The sequence below is a fragment of the Apteryx rowi genome, unplaced genomic scaffold (genome assembly GCF_003343035.1).
Source record: "Apteryx rowi isolate R43461 unplaced genomic scaffold, aptRow1 scaffold_190, whole genome shotgun sequence".
In the NCBI taxonomy this organism is placed as follows: Eukaryota; Metazoa; Chordata; class Aves; order Apterygiformes; family Apterygidae; genus Apteryx; species Apteryx rowi.
In genome coordinates, this window is record NW_020448197.1 from 663995 (window position 1) to 674419 (window position 10425).

The 10425-nt window shown below is 50.2% G+C and overlaps 1 protein-coding gene across 6 annotated transcripts in view; it reads right to left on the bottom strand.

Moving 5' to 3' along the window:
- The window catches only part of SELENON (selenoprotein N), a 35346-nt gene that overhangs the window by 20960 nt on the left and 3961 nt on the right, over positions 1 to 10425 (bottom strand). For 4 of the 6 annotated variants that reach the window (XR_003252949.1, XR_003252948.1, XR_003252951.1 and 1 more), the window contains 6 exons: positions 6091 to 6208; positions 5137 to 5267; positions 3996 to 4208; positions 2848 to 2972; positions 1877 to 2014; positions 147 to 228 (listed from right to left, as the gene is read on the bottom strand). Coding sequence is in view for 1 of the 6 variants with exons in the window: in XM_026062489.1 (XP_025918274.1) it covers positions 147 to 228; positions 1877 to 2014; positions 2848 to 2972; positions 3996 to 4208; positions 5137 to 5267; positions 6091 to 6208 (807 nt within the window). In the remaining 5 variants the exon portion in view is untranslated. Of the gene's footprint in view, positions 1 to 146; positions 229 to 1876; positions 2015 to 2847; positions 2973 to 3995; positions 4209 to 5136; positions 5268 to 6090; positions 6209 to 6950; positions 7118 to 7938; positions 7959 to 10425 lie in introns of those variants that run through there. The other 2 variants (XR_003252952.1, XR_003252950.1) reach the window with 2 other exon arrangements.

Genomic DNA, 10425 nt, shown 5'->3' on the forward strand with positions numbered 1-10425 from the left:
ACACAGATCAGAAATATTATACTGCAGCACTCAAGAGAACGCTCTTAAGAACATAGATAGCTGAGGTTATACAGCTCAGGGGCAAGGCAAGGTAAATCCCTGCCAAGATGCTGCACACATGTGGAGGACAGAGAGCAATTACAGACCTGCGGCAGGTAACCTATATCCACTTCCATGTTGCTGCTCTCACTCGCCCCATACAGCCACTCCATATCGACATTCAGAGACCTGGAAGGAGAACCCAGTACATTCAGAGTAACCCAAGGCTAAAGCTGTGCATGGGAAACCACAAAYGATGAGAACATCCAGTGCTCCTCTTGCAGGGTGAGCACAGAAGCCCATAGTCCCCGGCTGCTTGGAGATCACAGAGTGCCCTGCACAAGACCAGCAACACTAGATTCAGCCGGATCAGGGCCCAGGCACCTCCCCAACACTCTGGGCAAACACGTTTATGCCTTTGAGTACTGTTGAAGTATGGAAGAGAGAGGTGTATTTGCTCCGCATTTCCTCCCAGCTCTGACCTTGCACATTATGATCCTGTTGAACTTTTAAAAGTGTTTTTTGGAAGCAAAAGGCCCTYGTAAGAAGTTGCTGGCAGAGCCGCAAGTGTCTGCTTGCTGTAACAAATGTGCTGACAGAACCGTAGGGATTGAGTCGCCAGGGTAATGTTATAATAGAATTTTCACTCCAGCCWTCACGGGCAAAGAGATTTGAAGCTTCTCTCCCCTGAAACTCTTCCAGCTGCTTGCCAGAGAACAGTAATGAGCCAAGTACACACACAAAACACCAAGTGAAAAACTATTTTGAAACAAGAGCATCAGGCTTTGCTGAATTCYAGTGCTTCAAGCCAGGCACAGAGATCTCCAGGGTCTCCCTCTCCACACCCTGCCTGTCCCTCCCCATGCTCCAAGTACAGGTGACAGTTATTGGCGAATGAATCAGACCCTGAAACAGGCCAGGGAACCTCAGTGACTGGTAGAGATGCTTTGACAACTGCAGAGCTCATTTCACTCAGATTTTCAAGAGACTTTGCTGAAAAGCATYAGCTCATCCAACACAGACACCCAAGGAGTCTCCTGCAGCTTGCAACAGGTATTCAACACCTGCAGAAGTCCCTGACACAGCCCAAAGCACTGCTGGGACAAGCCAAGGGGAGCAGCCAGGATGCACTGCAAACGTGAGCTTGCAGCAGTGCTACTAAGAAAGAGGCTGCTGYCTGTCTCTAGAGCAACACCTGGATAACTTAAATCCCTCTGTCCCCATGCRTCTTCCCATGGGGCTACAGACACCTCCCTTACTGAAGTGGTTTGGCACAGGACAGCTCAGGCTTGGACAYGCAGAGTTGAAGCACGTGCCAACCGCAGCCAGGTTGCGTAAGGACATCCATTCCCAGCCACAGCTCTACGCCCCCATCCCCTAACGATATCTCTGCCCTTGTCCTTCCCTGCCAGACGCCCCCCAGACCTGTTGATAACAATACACAGAGCTGTTCCTGAAAATTGCATCAGAACCTGTTTAGGGCACTGTTATATCTACAGAACTGAGGACATGATGACCATGATGACCGCTGACAGAGAGGGATGTGCGAGGAGAAGAGATAAGCAAACAGCAGAATTAGCCTGTCCAAAGCTCAGACTGCAGATCTGCCTTCTCTGCATGTTCCAGGAAACCCACGTACTGCAAGGGACACCATTCTGCTCAGGACTGTTACTGCACCCGTATCTTCGTATAAAAAGAGCCCACCAGCCTCCTCCCAAGCACAGCTCCCACTTCTGCCCAGGGCAGGATCCCAGAGATCCTGGGTTTCACTGCACCTCGCTTAGAGCAATCCTCGAGTCTCTACTCAACGCACRTGAAGAGAGAGAAACAGCTCTACCTGTTATTAGGGACAAAGAGCTTAAACTCTCGGACATGGGAAGAATCCTTGGAGAGGATGATGTGACCTGTGAACTGGCCTGGGGAAAACCAGAAGGGGAAGTCTGGTGGCTCATTCAGCTGGAACTCAGCGTGGATCCTGAAACGAGAAGGGAGCCATCAGTTGCAGAGCTGCAAGGACAGAACAGATCATGTGCTGCAGATGACAGCAGGGAGAAGTGATCTCCAGGCCCCAGAAACCATGAAGCTAAATTGGGGCAGAGTGACTCAGTTCAGAAAGCTTCTCATGCCACACACAAAGAGGGCAAAGGGCTGGAGCAGATGCTCTGGGTCAGGAGAGTCTCTGGTACTAATGGCTTTTGGACCTGAGCAACAAGTGTCTGCCAGGAAGGCTGAGTTACAGTCTTTATCATTCCTTGAAGCAGAGGAACAGACTACGACTCTCTCAGTCTCCCTTCCAGCCTGATCCAGCAAAGAAGAGCTGCATGTAACATTCCCAGTAAAACAAGAGAACAATTCCCCAGAATTTCTCCCTTGGAGAAAGTACTCCATCCCTGGATTAAACAAAACCTAACAAATTCCTTGCTAATCAGACTCTTCCCATTCAACCACGGGCATTTCTAAACCTAAGGGTTATCGAGGAAGGCCATTGCCCTGGATGCAGACAACAGTGCCTGCCTCACCACAGACTCAGTGACACCGGGAGCACGAGTGCCCTCTTCGGGCCTCAGCCAAGCATCACATATGGGCAAGAGCTGGCTGAAAACCACCCTCCTCGAACTGCTTCGTCTCCCTCCTAGGCAGGAGGCATCTGGCCTTGTTTGGGAACGCGCCTGCACATGCACTGACATGCACACTCTGCCACTGGCTTACAGCAGCCTTCTCCACTCCTCAGAGATGCAGAACAAGTTCAGAAGTGTCCCCAAGCCCTCCAGACCCATAGTCCCTCAAGGTCAGGTTGGGAGCCCTTACCTGAACGCTATGGTGTAATAGAAGGAGCTGACGGCTCGGATGCAGGCCACAGCTCCCTGGGGAGCAAAGCGAGTTTTTACGAAGGGGCGCGGGTGGAACATGCTCAAGAGCTTGTGGATAATGACCTAGGGGAAGAATTGTAAGAGAGCAAAAATGAGAACAGTCCCTCTAGCAGTCAGCTGCAGCTCCAAAATAACTCCCCACCAGATCAGGAAGGTCAGATAATGGCTCTGATTTAAAAATTGGCTTAGAGACCTACTTAATCACAAAACAAGGAGATAAAGCAAGAGGCTGCTTTTTAAAATAAATCTGTTCCCATTGTTTGCAAGTTTTCATCATCCCAGTYGGGCGGATGTCCGAGTATGGTAAACTGATCTGTGAGGCTGTATCCATCAATACTACTTAAGACTTTCAAGAGTGGRTATGCAATCAATAAACACACCAGGCTCCGGAGGTATATCAGCTATGCGATCGCTAACACCTACCCCGGCACCCCAGGGGACAGCGATATACGAGCTTGACTTTACAAACAATGTACACACATCGTTTCACTTGTCAATGAAGTGCCCCGCCTCTGGGGCGGCACACAGCAACCGTTCTACAAGATGCAATCGCTTCAGACAAGGGCTTTCTGAATAACCCTCTCTCCTCCCTGCCTTGGAGAAGCTAGCCTAAAAAAATCCAAACACTTAAAGCAAGATGAAGTAAATCAGCCCAGTCTGGCCATGACAGACACCTACTGCTTTTGCCTGCTTTCGGTTTTACCTCTGATTTAGACAATGGTGTTCCTGCCTATACGTTGAAGCCTTTTTGCTGCCTTAGAAAGTCCAGGGAGACATAACACTACAGCCTTGTCCGCTCCAGGAATTCCCTCCATTCCTCCATTTGTTTGGGCTACAAAGCCTTTTGTACKGAAGCCAGTCCAACTAACATAGGATCAAGAACAACCACTACAGCCAGTATCCACTCGCATTCTCAACAGCCCGAAACCCTTGCTGGGCCACAGCAGCTTTCCTTGGAGGCCCAGGAACTGACAACCCTGCTTACTACAGAAGCAAATGTGATCTCAGTCTACAGCACAAACACTACAAAAGAACATTTATACAAATCACCTCTCAGGTATATAGAAAGCATGGTTCATATCTCACCTCTTTGCCCTTGGGAGGTGGAGGGTAAAATCGGTTGTTGGAAAGATACCCAGTGAAGATGTTTAATTCACTAGGAATTATCCACCACGGATCCCCAAGATCCAGTTTATTCTTTGGGGGAAGAAAGGCTTTGAACTGCCTGGCAAACATCACGCTCATGGGGGCTGCTGGGGTGGTCCAATTCCTCAGCCCAGACAGCGCAACGTGAGAAATCTGTGAACAAAAGAGAGCATTGGAGCCAGTTTACAGGAGCTATTCAGCCAGACTCCTCAAACGTGCAGTAATGCTGATGGGTGTAAGCAGGTTTTGGAGGCTGGGGGGAAAGCTATCTATCTGTATCTCACGTTTTAAATTCTTCCCCAAACACCACCAAATAGTTCTGTTGACCTTCTGTTATGTGAGTAATAGAGAACAAGCTGTGGGGGCTGGCATGCCACATAACACCTCTGCTTTTGTACTTCGCTCCAGGAGAGCTCTCCCTAATACCTTCTTCAGACTTCCCAGGCAGGGCATGACAGAGCTGGGGCACAGTGCTGCTGAATGCCCAGAGTCAGCCTGCACGCGCAGCTAATCCTGCTGCCTTCACACCATCCCGGATCCAAGCTAAGATGCCCTCCTAGAGAGGAGTCTGACTGCCCAGGTCGACCTGCACCTCTGAGCCCAGGATGCTGGTTGTGGGTGGTCACTCGCTGACAGTAACAGATCCAAAAATGTCAACGAGAACCTCCACGAGCGAAAGAACCCAGCTGTGGGGGATTCATGACAAATATTGTGGGACCAGTCCTTGTGCAGAGAGGTCCTTAATATAGTGTAGGGTTAGCAGCCTGTTAAGAGGTGAAGTTGTTTTAGATTTCTCAGTTACTGTTCCAAGCAGTTTTGCAAGCCGCAGCCTGTGGTGCTCTTCCAGGCCACGCATGGAAGCTTTCCTCTGCGCCCRTAAGAGCTGCGAGGCCACTAGAAAACAATGAAACACTGCAGAARGGAGTGAGCTTGCTGGTCCAGGACCCAAATCCCACTGGCTCCAGCCAGACCATCTCCCCCTCCCAAACTTGCTAGAGTTCATTCCTGGTGATGTTACCAACCCATAGGACATGTGCTTATCCCGGCATTTCTGGTCATACAGATCCTGCATGATACCTACTCCTAAGAAACCATCTTTGCTCTTTGTCATCGTTTCCATGACCAACGGCTGGAATTTAGCCACGATGGACAATGTTTCCCCGCTTGAATCTGGTGTCTCCTCCTCTTCAAGTTCTGAGACGGGAGCAACCCCTAGACAAAGAGACAGGAATTTAAGCAGCTGTTTCCCCTTCTTTCCCTTTTAAGCAATGATGAAGTGATTATACATTTATCCTGGTAAATCCTGGAGCACTTGTAGCTTCCCAGCTGTCACTATGCTGTATGTAACGGCAAAACTCAGACCCACCCCAGGGATGAGCCTCTGCTACATGGATTAAAGAGGACTCCTCCTTTTAGTGAATGACACTCTAAAGCTCATGGCACAGTTCAGCAGTCTGATTTCACCTAGGAGGGAACAGACACACATATTTTAGCCAATTCATTACAGCATAAGCAAATAACTCTCAGTTTTTCTGTTGCACTGTAAGCTCTCCTGCACATTATCACCACCACACATCTTCCTGCTTGGCACCATCAAGAGACATTTGCTACATGCTGATACAGTCTCCAAACATGATCTCTCCTAATTGCTATCGAGAGACTGCTACAGCCAGAGRAGGGCACAAATGAAACACCATGACTCACTAACAGTTTTGGCCTAGCCAGGGCTGAGCTGTATTTGTTGCACTCACCCATCCCAAATCCCCTTTAAGCCCTGGACAAAGTAACTTATGTACTTTACTAGTCCAGCAATGAGACCGTCAGTCTTATAAAAACCGCAGTGTGTGAAAGTGGTGTCTAGTGCTTAAGCCGTTCCAAAAACATGTAAAGCTTAGCAGATTCTCATCAAGTAGATCAGATCCAGAACAGCACCCAGAAAAAAGTAACACATGAATAAAACTGCCGAGCGCATACGAAGCTCTTTGGCTTTTGCTCGCTCTGTGCAGAGAGCTCTGCAAGGCAGACAGACACCTACCTGTCAGCTTCTCAGCTATCGGCTTGAACTCCTCCGGACTGAGGTACAGATCATTGTTTGTGTCCAGAGAAGAAAAGAGAAACAGCCCCTCGCTTCCCAGAGACTTCAGTGCCAGCTCCTAGTTTGGGAAGAAGAGGTAAATGAGATTTCTTTCCAGCCTCTCACAGAAATTCATTCAGGCCCCTCTCAGCTTCAGAGTTAATCTGCATTCTTACAGCACACAAACGCAGCCATCAAATTGAAAGACTAACGCCCCTTGGCAGGGTTTTGTGCTATTTACAATAGGGATTGGTGTCCAGGAACTGCTGGCATGAGCATATTAAAACTACATCTGGCTGAGTAATTCAAACTGAATCATTTGCTCAGAGTAGTCCTCAAAGTCTGTCGTCAGGAAAATTTCCAACTTTTCCCACATAGTTAGTCCTAAATCTGCAGGTATTCAAGACTCCCAGAGATCCCAACTTCTGTAATTAATTAACGCGCAGTGAAACAAAGGTGGTCAAGTATATGATTATTCACATTACACAAACATGAAGAAGGTGAACTGAGCCCTTGTACTTCTGCAGAAAACAACTCAACTTAAAGCRGTGCTGAGATCCATGCTAACGTTCCTGCCCAAGACTGCCCTGCTCTAGCCAGACCCCCTCCAGGACTCCAGCCTCTGGACTGCACCAAGCGTTTGGCTCCTTGCTCTGCAGGGAGCACTGCCGACCCACTCTGCCATCCATCCGGGAGCCACAACTGCCATGGTCTTCCCCAAAGACTTACACAGACCTTGGTCTTGGCAAGAGCCCAGCCACTCTGCGCCCCAGTTTCTCCCTCTGCATACTTGGCAGAAGAGCCTGCCAAGCCCCACTTACTACAGCACATGGAGATCCTCCAGTGGAAAATACCACCGAAGTGCAACGTCTCACTTGGAGCAGCCCCAGAAAAACACTAGATTCTTCTAGTCTTTTCCACACTGCAGCACTGAAAGGAAGAAAGAGACAACTCGCACGCAGAACAAGAGCTCTACGGTGGTGTGAGAAGAGAGAAACATAGCAAGCAAGTCAGACAAGCCACATCACTCCCGGCCAGCCTGCAGCAGGTCCCCGGTGAGCCATCACTTGGGGCAGCTTCCCCTGCCACCCCAGTAAAAGCCTAGAGCGCAAGGATAAATACTCTGTATTCTGCTGTTTTGCTGCATTTATTCTCTRTTGCCTGCAGCACCATTACCATCCCCAGAGCTCCTGAACTAGTTTATTTTCCATCTGTTGCCTGCCAGCCCGAAGCAGCACTAATGCAGCCTGGAAGGCTTTGCTCCCGTCAACTGCAGCAACAGAAGCACTTAAGAGCCTTCCAGGGCAGTTTCAGGGTTGTGACAGACAAAAACAAAGACCATGGAATACAAACCAGAGATGTGGACTCCGACATGACTGAAGAAAGGCAAAGAGCTGATACACGGAGAGGAGCAAGCAGAAACCATGCATTYGAAAAAAAGGAATGAAGGAACAAGATAGCTATTTATCTACGCACAGGAGCAAYCCATTCAGGACGCCCCAAATTCCTGGGACTGAGACTGTGTCTTTATTCCCCAAAGAAAAGGGGAAGCACATCCTTGGCCCTATAAATCAGCAACACCATTTCCCTGAGCAATTGTCCTGTTCCCTGACAGCCAGAAGCCAGGGTCATGTCATGAAGCCTCGGGCCGGGTTTCAGGATGTCTCTCTGCTTTAGATCTTGCTTGTATGCGGCATGTAATGCATTAACCTCACGATCGCTCACTGTCTGGGAGCCAGCTCGCAGCGCAGGCAGGCAGCAGCGTACGACGGCCTCCTCCTTACAGAGGAGRCCGACCTAAATGCCTACCGAGCTCTGAAGAGATGGTCCATTTCCTAGCCCTCTCCATAGCGCTTCAGCAGTTCCCTGCTGATGAATCTTTCAGAGCTGCTCTTCTTTTGCTCTTCACAGACACGGACCTCAAGGGATGCGAGGCAATGAGTGACAAAGTTTTCAGYTGGTTGGACTGCCTGCTGCTGTAGTATTAGGAGAAAGCCGTGATCATTTACTTAACGGGGCTGAAGGCAGAAAGAGAACCAGTTATCCCTGACACATACAGAAGAAAATCTCAGACTGCGCATAGGACAGCAGAACATGAAGAGGGCAATATGGGTGCCTGGTGTTGGATGTTGGCTCCAAAAATCAAGTAACCTATAGAAAATTAAGAATTGAGAGCATGTGCTGATCCCCTCAGCCCTCGCTTTCACAGGGGCTAAGCAATGAAAAACCAGCAGCAGCAGAACTGCCAGAAAATCATTGCTAGAACCACAACTGGCCAGAGATAGGGTTGCCTTGCAGTCGGGTGACTTATGGCTGGGTGTGCACACACACGTCTTACAGGCACGCCGGCAGCCAGCTGAATACAGCCACCTCGCTAACAGGATTCAGACTGGTCTACTGCCCGCTCCAGATGATGGTCCCCTCCCCAGAGGGAGTTAAAATAGCCACTTCTCTAGTAAAGACAYGCTTCAGGCAGCGTTGGCGCAGGGTATCGGCTCCACACGACCCTGCAGGGACAGCTCTCTCCCTTCGGAAACGTGCACAAAGCAGGACAGCTCAGCCCCACGCATTGCCGCTGGCAACAGGGACCCCAGAGGGCTCCCGCCCGGCCGAGATAAGACCCCAGCCACGGAGCAACACGGCTCAAGGCCTTTCGCAGGGCACGCGCCCGTCCTGGTGCGCTCAGTCTAGAGAGATGATAAAGATGATGTCTGAAATGGGAGAAAGATGTTAGGCCTTGGCCTTTTGCTTCTTGATAGCATTTATGTTGGAGAAAGCTCTCCAGAGCCTGTCTCTCTCTCCCGCCCCTTTTTTTTCTAACCTTCAACTATAAGAAATAAAGTTTCCCTGTCTGCGCTGGAAGAGTAAGGTTAAAGCTGTCTCAGTCTTMCTGCAGAGGAGGAGGGTTGGGGCTTTCACAAAAGACGTCTTCTCCCACCTGCCTGTGGGTTGTTTAGCTAAATAAATATTTCCATAGAAAGAGACAAGACATATGCTGTAAGCAAGCCGAAGGAAAAATAAAAACCTTGGGCTGTTCACATTTCATTCTCATCTCTGGCAGCGTCCAGCCCCAATTGTCTGTCTGTCCTCTACCAAAAAAATAATAAAAAAAAAATCACCAAAAGACCTGGCGTTCTGTCCTCTCAGACAGCCCGTGAAGGACTGTTCTGCCCTTCTTCTGTCGCTGTCAGAGGAATTCTTCCAATAAACAAGTTTGTGCCATTTCTCTCTTTTTGCAATGCAAAAAGAGACAAAGGAAAGAAGCAGCCTTTAAAAACATTTGTCTCTTTACCACAGAAGTATCAGGAAGGAGAAGCCTGCTCTTCACTGCGAACCTTTGCAGACGTTCAAGGATGCGCTCTGAAGCGAAGCGCCAGGGGAGTACCATCTTTAACAAAGATACCCTTTCTCCAAAGCACGCAGCAATCATTTGAATTATACGGATTACAATCAAAAACAATGTCAATCGGTCTAATATATATATAWAAAAAAAACTTAAAAAAAATAAAACACTTTCCATTTTTCAACTCCTATTTTCTATTCTTTTGCTGCTCCTTCAGTCAGAGTCTCCCAGGGAGGAGGAGATCTGCATTTCTAACATGAAACCCCCCCCCACAAACGTCTGACAAAGTTTCAGGTCCTTTTTAAAGGGAACAAAGCAGCAAGAAGAGACGTTTCCACGCGCCACGTTGAGAGGGTCTGYGAGAAGTCATGCCACGAGCGGAGCGGAGCCGGGGCCCGGTGCCTCTGCTCGCCCTCGCTCTCCGGGCCGGGGAAGGCAGGCGGGAGCATGGCTCGCCGGGGGCCCCCGCGGCTGCAGCGGGAAGAATCCGCGACGTGGGTCCCGGGCACCCACACGGGGCGATCGCCTCAGCCCTGTGGTGGCCACCTCAAGGCCCGAAGTGGCCACTGCTGCCTGGGGGGGGTCTCTGCAGCTCTGTGGTCTCTTCCGCCCATTGATGGCCACCACAAGCCCAGCGGCCACCACAGCTCTGTGGTTACTTCAGCCTGGAGGTGGCCACCACAAGCCCAGTGGCCACCACAAGCCCGGTGGCCACCTCAAGCCCAGCGGCTACCACAGCTCTGCAGTCACTTCAGCCCAGCAGGTCACCTCAGCCCACTGGTGGCCACCTCAGCCCACTGGTGGCCACCGGTGCCTGGCAATCACCGCAGCTCTGCATTACCTCAGCCTGCTGGTAGCCCCCACAACCCGGGGGCCACCACCTCAAGCCCGCTGGTGGCCACCACAAGCCCGGTGGCCACCTGAAGCCCCGAAGCGGCCGCCTCAGCGCGGCG